This window comes from Pongo pygmaeus, chromosome 9, assembly GCF_028885625.2.
Source record: "Pongo pygmaeus isolate AG05252 chromosome 9, NHGRI_mPonPyg2-v2.0_pri, whole genome shotgun sequence".
In the NCBI taxonomy this organism is placed as follows: domain Eukaryota; kingdom Metazoa; phylum Chordata; class Mammalia; order Primates; family Hominidae; genus Pongo; species Pongo pygmaeus.
The window spans coordinates 113,874,153-113,885,900 of NC_072382.2; the positions used below are offsets into that span (position 1 = coordinate 113,874,153).

General features: G+C 37.7%; 2 protein-coding genes across 10 annotated transcripts in view; one reads left to right on the top strand and one right to left on the bottom strand.

The window, feature by feature from the left end:
- Window positions 1-6,280, bottom strand: part of IL18 (interleukin 18) — a 26,622-nt gene extending 20,342 nt beyond the window's left edge. For 2 of the 6 annotated variants that reach the window (XM_054440271.1, XM_054440272.1), the window contains exon 1: window positions 2,704-2,902. The gene's annotated coding sequence lies outside the window, so the exon portion shown is untranslated. Of the gene's footprint in view, window positions 1-2,703; window positions 2,911-4,877; window positions 4,978-5,847 lie in introns of those variants that run through there. The other 4 variants (XM_054440268.1, XM_054440269.1, XM_054440274.2 and 1 more) reach the window with 4 other exon arrangements.
- TEX12 (testis expressed 12) lies at window positions 6,058-11,335 on the top strand. Of its 4 annotated transcripts, XM_054440277.2 has the most exons (6): window positions 6,317-6,582; window positions 6,923-7,102; window positions 8,022-8,100; window positions 9,199-9,310; window positions 9,403-9,454; window positions 10,552-11,335. In XM_054440277.2, the coding sequence occupies exons 2-6, from the start codon at window positions 7,080-7,082 to the stop codon at window positions 10,694-10,696; spliced, it is 411 nt and encodes a 136-aa protein (XP_054296252.1). In that variant the 5' UTR covers window positions 6,317-6,582; window positions 6,923-7,079; the 3' UTR covers window positions 10,697-11,335. The 4 variants fall into 4 exon arrangements, with proteins under 4 accessions (XP_054296253.1, XP_063527496.1, XP_054296250.1 ...); XM_054440278.2 differs by lacking the exons at window positions 6,317-6,582; window positions 6,923-7,102 and adding an exon at window positions 6,058-6,176; XM_063671426.1 differs by having other exon boundaries at window positions 6,302-7,102.
- Window positions 11,336-11,748: the final 413 nt, after the last annotated feature.

Here is an 11,748-nt window from a genome sequence, read left to right on the forward strand (position 1 = left end):
AGAGGCTAGCGAACGGTAGAATTTCACGATGGAAATTAGGACACATGAGTTCCAGTTTTGTCTGGGGCAAGTCACTTAATTTTAAGGGTCTCAGTTCCCTCATTTGGACAAGGAAGTTGGATAGTCAATCTTTAAGGTCTGTTCCAGCTCTACCAACCTGAAATTCTAGACTCTAGTTAAAGCTGTAAGGAGAGAACCATTGATATGTGGCAAACGGCCTAGTAACCACTTCTTCATAATTCTAAGACAGTACATATTTATGGCATATTTATTATACAACCAGCATTGTTAAGCCACTAAGAGTTTAAAAACATACTATTAGGCCGGGCACCGTGGCTTACGCCTGTAATCCCAGCACTTTGGGAGGCCGAGGCAGCTGGATCACTTGAGGTCAGGAGTTCGAGACCAGCCTGGCCAACATGGTGAAACCCTGTTTCTACTAAAAATACAAAAATTAGCTGGGCATGGTGGCAGGTGCCTTGTAGTCCCAGCTACTTGGGACACTGAGGCAGGATAACTGATTGAACCCATGAGGCGGAGGTTGCAGTGAGCCGAGTTTGTGCCACTGCACTCCAGCCTGGGTGACAGAACAGGGCTCCATCTCAAACAACAACAACAACAAGAACAAACATACTACTAGATTAAAATGCCTTGAACTTGAAAAGCAACTATGATTATGATTATCCTTGCTGTGGAATTCCAATCCTGTTGAATAGGTATGGGATGAAATGAGGGAGCATGCTACATAATTAATTCCCTGAGATCAGGTAGGTAGTCGTCTTGACAGCAACAAGATCAAAACCTAACTTTTCCGTTCTATAAATCATTTTATCCTTGAACATTTTGCCATCTTATTATGAATGCGTGTATGTGAGTGTGGAAGAGGTGAGAATAGAAGAAAACTTAAAAAATAAGTTTTTAAGTTTTTGTTTTTGAGTCTGTAGACTCAAAGCAAAAAATCAAAATGGAACTGATGTAGTTTAAATGGCCTTGTTTGAAAAGGAGAATTGAATTGAATCTCAAAGAATGCTTAAAGATTTGAATAGATAGAGAAGGCAATGGACCAGCATTTATGTGATAATCAAAACAATGTTGTGGTGGGGGTGAACTGAATACAGCGATTTTTTTTCTTTTCTTTTCTTTTTCTTTTTTTTTTTTTTTGAGACGTGGTCTTGCTCTATCACCCAGGCTGGAGTGTAGTGACACAGGAAACATGGCTCACTGTAGCCTTGACCTCCTGGGCTCAAGTGATCCTCTTGCCTCAGCCTTTTGAGTAGTTGGGACTACTGGCACATACTACCACATCTGGCTAATTTTTGTATGTTTTGGAGAGACAGGGTTTTTGCCATGTTGCCCAGGCTGGTCTTGAACTCCTGAGCTGAAGCAATCCACCTGCCTTGGCCTTCCAAAGTGTTGGGATTACAGGTGTGAGCCACTGCACCCAACCTGTGATTTTTGGATTGTAGTACAACAGTCCTGCTGTTCTGCAGTGAACACAAGGTAAAGTGGGATTAGATTATGGAGGGCTTTGGAAATCAGGTAAAAGAGTAAATTTAATCTCACAGGCAATAGGAAAACATTGCAGATAAAAAGTTATTTTGAAGGAAGTTTTTTTGTTTGTTTGTTTTTTTGAGAAAGTCTCGCTCTGTTTAGTGGCTGAACTCACCGCAGATTTGACTATTCTGGGCTCAAGCAATCCTCAGCATCCTGAGTAGTTCTACAGGCATGCACCAACACACCCAAGTAATTTTTTATTTTTCTGTAGAGACTGTGTTGCCCTGGCTGGTCTCAAATTCCTGGGCTCAGGCCTGCCTGAGATTCTAGGCATGAGCTACTGCACCTGGCCTGAAAGAAGATTTAATAGAACTTAAAGTAGCTGAATATAGGCAAAAAGAGGAATTTCAGGTGTCCTAAAATTTAGGGGGTCCTAATTTTTGTTATTCAACTTCAAACAGAGATATTTATTCAGCCCTTTCCTTAATTGTGAAAGAAAATTATCTCGGGGAATGCTATATTATCCAATTGTAGCCCAGTCCAAAGGTGTGGCAGATTTCACAAGATGACTAACCATGGGCAAATTTTTTGTTTGCTTTTAATGTAACTGATTCTGTCTTGAGATTCCCTTTAAAGAGAAACTTATTTATTTTACCACTCTAAAGCAGAGATTCTCAGGGAGTACCTAAAGTGAAAGCTATTTCTAATAATTCTAAGACATAATTTGTCTTTTTCACTCATTCTCTCATGAGCGTACGATAGAGTTTACCAGAGGCTACATTCCGTGCAATATTGCAATAGTCTGAATGCAAAGCAGATGAGAATTCAGCAGATCTATATGGCTTCTATTAAACCAGTTAAAACACTTGTAAAAATAAAAAAGGGTCACTCTTCATGCTTTTTTTTGTAGTTAAAAAAGTACATAGTTATCTTTAATTAAAAATGTTACTTATGCTAACATGTGATGTGCTTAGTGTAAAGGGAACATGAGAGCAAAAAGTCTGAGAACCTCTCCTCTAAAGTGATACTCTCCCATATCTGATAAAAGAAAAAAACTCTACTCTGACTTTGCTTATATTTCTGATGTTGATACTGACTGCTCATCGTAGTGATGCTAGATGGTTTATATTCCTCTCAATTGCTTTCTAGCTTATTTACCTCTAATTGCCATGGCTGACTTTCCAAATAAAGAGGAATGATATTTCTTACCTGCGACAAATAGTTTGTTGCGAGAGGAAGCGATCTGGAAGGTCTGAGGTCCCTTTCCTCTTCCCGAGGCTGTGTAGACTGTAGCAGGTGGCAGCCGCTTTAGCAGCCAGAATTGGCAGCCAGGAGGGCAAAACGCACTGGGAGACAACTCCTTGCTGACTGTCCAGGCAGTCGCCAGGGGAGCAAAGGGCTCAGCAAGCTGGGGAGAGAATGAGGAAGAAGGTGGAGGGAGGAGACTGCTGCCGGCACTCCTTGGGCCCGCCTTCAAACAGGCTCTTTCCTAGGGCAAGAGAAGTTGAAATAAAGTGGCAGGGGACACGAGTACTTCTTTTAATGTAATATCACTATTTCCATGAAATCTTTTCTTCCGTAAAAGTTGGGGCTCTATGCCTTCCGAAACCTGTACCTCTTTCTGAGTACCTCTTTCTGACTTTAAGAAAGCACCTCCTTAGTCCATTAGAAGCATCTTCTTTTGTCATCTGTCTCTCTTCATTTTCAGACTTCCTGGTCACACTTCAGCACAAAACTTTTTCTTATTTTACAATGCGGAATAATCAGTCCTATTGGGGTAATTCCTACAATGTTACAACACTTAAAATATTTCTAAAATGTAACATTTTAAAAAAAGGAACATTTTGCAAATATTTTCTTTTACTTTATAACCTCATTCAGGACTTCCCCTTCCTCCCAAGCTCAATATGCTGTCAAAGGATACTTGATACAGGCCATTAAGATTTAGTTTTCAGTGGAACAGGAGTCCATTTTCATAAAACTTCTTTATCTGCTATATCAGATGCAAGCCACATGGATACCATCATCAGAATTTTATTTAATAATTTTTACATTTTCTGCAACAGAAAGTAAGCTTGGGGAGAGGGATACCAAAATTCAGGTAAGAGGGCAAATATTTACTTGCAGTTTCCAGTGTTAAAACTTTCTATTCCTGGAATGATAGCAAAGACTGACTTAAAATATTTGAAATACGATTTAAGGATACATATTTTTAGGACTTACGTTCAACTTGTTAAAAAATAGTCTTATGAAATGTAACTTTTGAAGAGCAGAGAGTAAATATCACAGTCTTGAAAATAATTAGTGGAAACAAAATTTCTTAGCCATTTTTTTCTTGAACATGTGCTAAACTGTATTACTTTGCTAGGAAGGGAATTAGCAACGTGGCATTTTGTTTTTGTGTTTTGCCAGTACAGAGATGATATAAAAACAGAGGGGTTCCTAGAGTCAGGGAACAAAATGCTTACATAAACACTACTTTTTGTTGGTTTGTTTGTTTTAAAAACAAGATAGGGTTTTCATTTCGGGAAGTCATAAAAACATCATGTCCTTCAGCAGTGATTACAAAGGAAGTCTGTGGCAGGGTGGCTGGAAGTGCTTGGTGTGGTGACTATCAGAAGAAAAAAAATAGTACATTTAAGAAGTATATGGTAAGAATACATACATGAGTCAAGTTGAAATAGTAAGTTTTCACCTTCCAACTGTAAAGTCCAGTTGGGCCAATTAACATGAAAGCACGAAGTGGGATCAAGTAGTGATCAGAAGCAGAGCACTAAGCAAGCTCTAATTTTAAATATTCCATTGCCAGTGAATTTTCTCCAGCTGTAAAGATGCAGAATGTGTAATTTACACATTTTGAAGTTTTGGGGCAAACACTTTTTTCTTTGATATAGAGCAATCCAAATGTCTCAGTGTCCTTTGTAATTCATAGAGTTGTTTTCAAAGATTAAATGAGATGATGACAGCCCTTTGAATATTTTAAAGCTCTAGATAACAATATCTATATCATCTCACTTATTCCTACCCATTTAGCTTATGCAGTGGAGGTAAGATTTAAAAAATAAAATAAAATAAAATGTCCATGGTGTTCTCTTAATCTGATGAAAGCATTTATGCATTAGGTGGAATCATTTTTCTTGGAAATATTTTAAGAATCGGATGGACAACCACCTGTTTAAATATCATACAGTGTGAAGGCTGTGAGATGAATTCCATGAGTATTTCTCAGACCCTTGGGTTTAATGAACCATTAAAAATAATAACAGCAATCATGATAATAAGGAGGAGGAGATAAACATAGTGGACAACTCTACATTTTACCAAGTAAGGACACTAAAAATGTAAGAATTTTTAATCTTTTTATTTCATAAAACTTATCTCACCTGTGCCCCAAAATTAGGAAGGACATGGTATCAGAATAAAGCACAGTCACTTTAAAGTGAATATATTTGACTCGATGAAAACTTTATACTGCTCAAGAGTCTGAAACAATAAAGATAAAAATTAAGGCAAACTAAAACTTCATTCCTTTTCCCTTCATTTTACCACAGAGGGTAAAAATTCAACACAGATTGCTATTGTTCTGGGACAGTGTTTGAGACTCCTTACTTCGCCATAGTTATCTAGGCTAGTATTTAGTTACGTAGCCTATATTTCACAATATTAGCAACTCAGATTAAACACATTGAGCGCTTATTTTCTAGGAACTTATTTAAAACAACTGGCTTCTTCACAAACAGCAAATAAATATACACACACAGAATACTTCCAAGGCTTGATGATAACTAACATTTAATCAAGCAAAAGGAAAAAAAAAAGACCTTAGTAATGTATGTAAGTGTTAAATATAGTTCTCTAAGATGTAAGATTTTGTACCTGGAGCTTAGGGATGTGTGTTATTGACTTTTGTGTTATGAGGTAATTTGCTTCGTTTTTTTCTTCCACATCCACTAACTGGGCATAAGCTTGGAATGTATATCTTTGAAATTGCAGGTCAAAGCCTCCACATTAAAGCACCCGATGAGGCAAAGCTACAATTATGTAAGCCATGTGTGTTATGCAACACTTTTTGATAGCTGTTGCCAATTAAATTGACTTAACTTATTGACAGACCTAGAGAAGAATTTTCTAAGAAGGTGTGCAAAGAGGAAGAGGGGCAGTAACTGAGGCTCTGGATCTAAAAGCTTTGCTTGTGGTCCAGGGGAACACGTGATTAAAGCCTTCCTGCAAACAGAGCATCTGCAAATGCGGTTTTAAACCCTTCCTGCAAACCAAGTAAATTTTACTCGAAAAGAGGCCGTGAATGTGCTATTTTGTGTTCCTTTGCTGAGATTCTAAGCCGCTGGGACTCACCCCGGCCTTGCTTTGGCAAGTCTTCCTTGTTCTTTCTTGACCAGTTTCAGATTTTTTCCTGATTCAAACACACACATGGTGGCAGGGAGAGATTTTTGTTTCACGACTATTCCAAGTCGAGGGGAAACAGCGGGAGAAAACCGGAAAAAAGCTGCCCTTCTGTGGGCCAGGTTCTGGGAGGCTGCGGTGGGAGGGCTGTCACGTGACTCGTGCGGGGGCTGCTGGGAGTGCGGCGCGCTTCCCACCTGCACCCGCGAAGTCCAAGCAACCCGCACCTGGCGTCTTCACTCCCTCGCGTTCGCTGACGAGGAAGGTCCCTATACCGCGAAGTACATTGGCCTTGGGGTGGGGCTGGAGGGATGGGCGCCTGTGAGAATGTGACGGACTGTGACACAGGGAAGGGCGCGAGGATGGAAGCTTCCTCTGAGGGGCTCTAGTGGGGCGGAAGCAACAGTAGGGAGGAAGTGGGGGGGGCGGCGGGAAGTGAGGAAAGATGGAGGCGAAATGGCCTGAGGGGCTAGGATGGCGTTGAGAAGAGGGAGAAGACTAGAAGGAGACAGCTGCATGGGGCAGAGGGGACAGTGCTTAGTAACGGCCAGGTCACTAAGCCTAAGATGGCAGAGCTAGGGCAGTGGTCAGTGTTTGGCACACGACGAAGACCAGCCCGTCCACCAGGCCTGGATCTGCTGAGGCCTTGGGCCATGACAGGAAAACGAACTTATTTTTGCAGAAACGGTTACTTGAGTATAAGTTTTCATTTGACATAGGTGCACAGTGTTAACTCTGGGAGAGAAGAGAAGGGGGTGAAGGGGAAAGGGAAAATTAGAAGGGGAAGGGAGGAGAGAAAAATTTGCCTGTTGGCTTCTCTGAAGTATTTTCCAACTCCCAAGGCAAAGTTAGCACTGCCGTGCATGTGTAGTATTTTCTAGATACTGTTAATACTATTACAGCACGTAAACTAACATACTATAAAGGTACTGGCAGGAATGGAGACGTACGATACAGAATTTACTTAACAAGCATCTTTCAAATTTGTTGTTGCTCTTTCTGTCTTCTATATATGCATATTTTATAGGACTAATCAAACAGATGCGTTAGAGTTACCCAAGTCAACATCGTTTCTCAAAAACAACAGAGTCAATTGATAACTTGAATATGGACAGGGCTCCCCTCATCTCAAAGACACAGAGACTATACCCTTCCAGGTTTCAACATTTGGACTCCTAGGGAAAATGCCTTCCGAATTTATGGAAAAGTAAAAGTAAAATTGGAGCTACTTTAAAGTAAGGTTGGACAGTGGGAATAACCTCAGACTCGAAGAGTGAGATCTCGGTTCTAGTTTAGCTCAGTCTTACTGGTGTCACTTGATCCACCGTCACTGTCCCTGTTTTCTCACTTGTAAAAAATGAGATTGAATTAGATGAACTGTAAGACCTGTTTCAACATTAAGATTTTGTGAAGATAGAATAATCCTTTTTTTTTTTTTTTTTTGAGGTGGAGTCTTGCTCTGTTGCCCAGGCTGGAGTGCAATGGCACAGTCTCGGTTCACTGCAACCTCCCTCTCCTGGGTTCAAGCGATTCTCTCGCCTCAGCTTCCCTAGTAGCTGGGATTACAGGTGCCTGCCACCACGCCTGGCTAATATTTGAATTTTTAGTAGACACAGGGTTTCACCATGCTGGCCAGGCTGGTCTCGAACTCCCGACCTCAGGTGATCTTCCTGCCTCAGCTTCCCAAAGTGCTGGGATTACAGCCGTGAGCCACCGCGCCCTGCCAAAGATAGAAGAATCTTAACTGAACCAGTCCTGAAACAAGGCAGAATTGCCAGAGAGACTCATTTGGCTAAGTACATAGAGAGGAGTAGTTGAAAATGATGGGACTAGTAGGCTTGCACTAGATAATACAGGACCTTGAAGGCCATATCATGGAATTTCAACTTATTCTGGAACAATGAAAGTTTTTGAGTTAAAGGAATGCAGTAATCAAAGTTTTGAAAGATTACCCAAATAGCAGTTGATAGAATGATTTAGAGGAGGGAGAAATTGAGTTTAGGAAAGTGACAGTTAATGACAGTCTAAATTAACATCAGCAGTAGGAGTGGGAAAAAGGGAAGGATTCCAGAGAGCTTGTAGCATGGAGTTTGTACCTAAATCTGGCATTGTTCTAAACTTTGTAGCTGGTGCCTTCGGAATATGATGGCAAATCACCTTGTAAAGCCTGATAACAGAAATTGCAAGAGGCCAAGAGAATTGGAGGTAAGCTGTATGCCTATGGAGCCTTAATCTTTTATTCTGTTTTACATACTACTCAAATTTCTTCCCTTTAAGAAAGCTGTGTAGATAAGTGGAATTTATCTACTTTCGTATGCCCAGAGTTAGGATTGTCCTACAACATAGCAGGAACTATGTTGATTCCAGCTGCTTTTTCACTAAATATAGGCCTCCAAGAAACTATTGGGAGATTTCTTTTTGGTAGCTTGAGATCTAGAGACAGAAGTGAGTCTGTGCCTTTATGATCCATAGGATTTTATGTAATTATTTTGCTGTGATAAGTAAGATAACTAAGTACTATAGTTACTGATCTTTTTAAAGAGCACAGTATCCTGTGCTTTACTACTGCCCCCACCAATTGGTCTGTTGCATTTGGGACATGATTTGCTCCCTTGAAGATTATATTATTTTGCAAAATTTTGCAAGCATTTGGCTACTGTCTAAATTACAGTTTAGCTTCATTGCTATGAAAATATCTACTGGTTCAAGATACCAGACACTTTTTCAACAGGAGTTTAAAACCACATTTAAAGTCTAATTTAAGGCTGGGCGCATTGGCTTATGTCTGTAATCCTAGTGCTTTGGGAGGCTGAGGCAGGAGTATCGTTTGAGGCTAAGAGTTTCAGATCATCCTGGGCAACACTGCAATACCTTGTCTCTGAAAACAAAACAAAACAAAACAAAACAAAACTAAACTAGCTGGGCATGGTGGAATGTGCCTGTAGTCCTAGCTACTCAGGAGTCTGAGACAGGAGGATCACTTGAATCTAGGAGACTACAGTGAGCTAAGATTGTGTCACTACACTCTGGCCTAGGTGACAGAGCGAGAACTTGTCACAAAAACAAACAAATGAAAAGCAAAATGTAGTTGAAAACCAAAATAAAATTTAATATATTAAGCAAGGTGTTTCTTGGGCCTGTACATTTCCTTAATAATAAAAACTCAAATGACTAAGTCATATGCTTTCTAGCATGTTTGCCTTTTTCTGAAAAATGTTTTATTTGCTTTTTCTTAATAAACAAAATGTATATGTCCTGAAGATCTTATTGACTGTACCCGTTTTTTAAATTTTGTCCTGTTAGTCTCCAGTGCCAGATAGTCCACAGCTGTCCTCTCTTGGAAAATCAGATTCATCTTTCTCTGAAATTTCCGGACTATTTTATAAAGATGAAGCCTTGGAGAAAGATTTAAATGGTGATGTATAAAATGTTTATATTTCTAAACATCAGTTTTATAATGCAGAAGGTTTGTTATATTTTATAACTTACATGATTTTTCTTGAACAGATGTGAGCAAGGAAATTAATCTAATGTTGTCTACCTATGCAAAGCTTTTAAGGCAAGTACTTGTAGTATATTCTCTGGGGTCTTTATGTTAGTTTTCTTCTGGAACCTCTGTATTGGAAAGTTTAATTCTGTGGCTGCCAAACCTCTCCAGTAATTAAAACTTCGGAATTTTTTATTCTACCTCAGTCCCTTATAATAGATTAGTTGGTTATTTCCAGGGAATAGCGTCAACTTTTCCACTAAAAATCCTTTTATTTTTTTACTCTTGCCAAGCTAATTCTAGGCTGTATATATCTTGGTCTGTAATTAGATGACATTACATTTTAAATTTTATGTAAATACCTCTTTGAGAAAAATGTTTGGTGAAATTAATGATAACAGACTGATATTAAAGATAAATATTTATGTCATAGAGAGTCAGCCTTTCATATCCATGGATTCTGAATCTGTGGATTCAATCAACCACACATTGAAAATATTTGGAAAAAAAGGGTGGTTGTGTCTGTACTGAACATGTACAGACATTTTTTTCTTGTCATTATTTTTCAAACAATACAGTATAACAACTGTTTACATAGCATTTACGTGGTATTGGTCTTATAAGTAATCAAGAGATAATTTAAATTATATGGCAGAATGTTCTTAGGTTATATGCAAATACTATGGCATTTTATATAAGGGACTTGAATATCTATGAGGGATGTTCCTTTGGTATCTGTGGGGGATTCTGGAACCAATACCCCATGGATACTGAGGGATGACTGCATTTATATTTTACCTATATCTATTTTAAGACCAAATTTAATTATTTTATTAGCCTAATATGTTTTATAAAGTGTTTTTTATACACTGCTGGACAGTCCTTATACTTGGATAGTGGTTTGTGTGGCTGTAAAATAATGTATATAATTGAATATTAGTGTTATAATGTATAAGATACACTTCCTGTTGTGTCAGGAGACCTTTTTGAGTAGTCAAAAATATTTGTGGGACTAATTTTTTTTCTGAAGAGTATTAGTAAATTAATGAAGTTCTGTGGCACATAAAGCCATTTAAATGAAATAGTTAACAAATATTGTGTAATGAAGAACAACATAATGATATTGTTTATATCTACTTAGTTTAATATACAACTTTTTTTCCTATTAGTGAGAGAGCAGCAGTAGATGCATCTTACATTGATGAGATAGATGAACTCTTCAAAGAAGCCAATACTATTGAAAACTTTCTAATACAAAAAAGAGAGTTCCTGCGACAGAGGTTTACAGTGATTGCAAACACATTACACAGATAAAATATATACTTGAAATAAGCTGAGAATTTAAACCTATTATTGTTATAATGACAGAATGACATTTATGCTTTGAAAGCTCTCGAGTTGTTAAAGAAAATGTATATCTTGAATAGAGAAGGGGAAACTCCTTGAATTTCTAGGTTTAAAAAGGAACTTTTAAATTCCTTAATGTTAATATTATTGTTCATGTTAATGTCCTAAGCTGGCCATTAACATGAACTACGTCACTTTTCTTTTGAGAGTCAAATATTTAGTGCATTTTATAGAAGTGTAAATTATTTAAATCTTACGTGGATTCTTTTATTTTTTCCTTAAACTTCTTAGTGTTTCTTAAACTTCTAAAAAAGGATCCAGTTAATTTATAATGTTTAATAATATTATACTTCTAGAATATTTTGTTTAAATATCAGATAGTTTTGGAGATAATTTTGAAATTTTTTTTATGGTTAGGATTATAAAAGAAGATTAAAACCTTAGAGGTGATTTTTCCAGTTTCTTAGAATATAATGACATAACTGTGTGCTATTTCCATTTGATTATTTTCACTATTAGTTATTATGTATGACTAATAAAAGCTCTTGGCTTAAAATTATTTTCTTGTGGTAAAAGTAGTAAAATAAAAACCAGAAATTACTCACCAGAACCTTGTATGAGTTGGCTTTTTTACACATCAACCACATCAACATGTGCAGTTAATGAATTATATTTAGAAACATTAGCAGCAGTGTGGTATGGGATAAAGATTAGTGATTCAGAAGTAAATAGATTGGCTTAAACAACAAGATGACTTTGGGAGGTCACTTCAATCCTATTATAATTGAGAAATTGAATTTGGACTGGAGGATCTATACTACTCATCTAGCTAAAAAAAAATTATCCCTTTAATGTGAAGTACTACTATGATTTTACTGAAAACTTTCTATATTATATACTACTATATGGGATAGCTGTATTAAGCAGATTTTTAAACAAAATAGCACCCATTTTTCAATCATATAGGCAGTTCAGTTTATTACATGTATGTTTTTCCAATATAAGCAATCAGAAAATTG

Coding starts and splice junctions, on each gene's coding strand:
- TEX12 (XM_054440275.2), top strand. CDS start 6,370: ATGGCGTTGAGAAGAGGGAGAAGACTAGAAGGAGACAGCTGCATGGGG. Junction 9,311..9,402: donor CTTGGAGAAAGATTTAAATG/GTGATGTATAAA, acceptor TTTCTTGAACAG/ATGTGAGCAAGGAAATTAAT. Junction 9,455..10,551: donor ACCTATGCAAAGCTTTTAAG/GCAAGTACTTGT, acceptor TTTTCCTATTAG/TGAGAGAGCAGCAGTAGATG.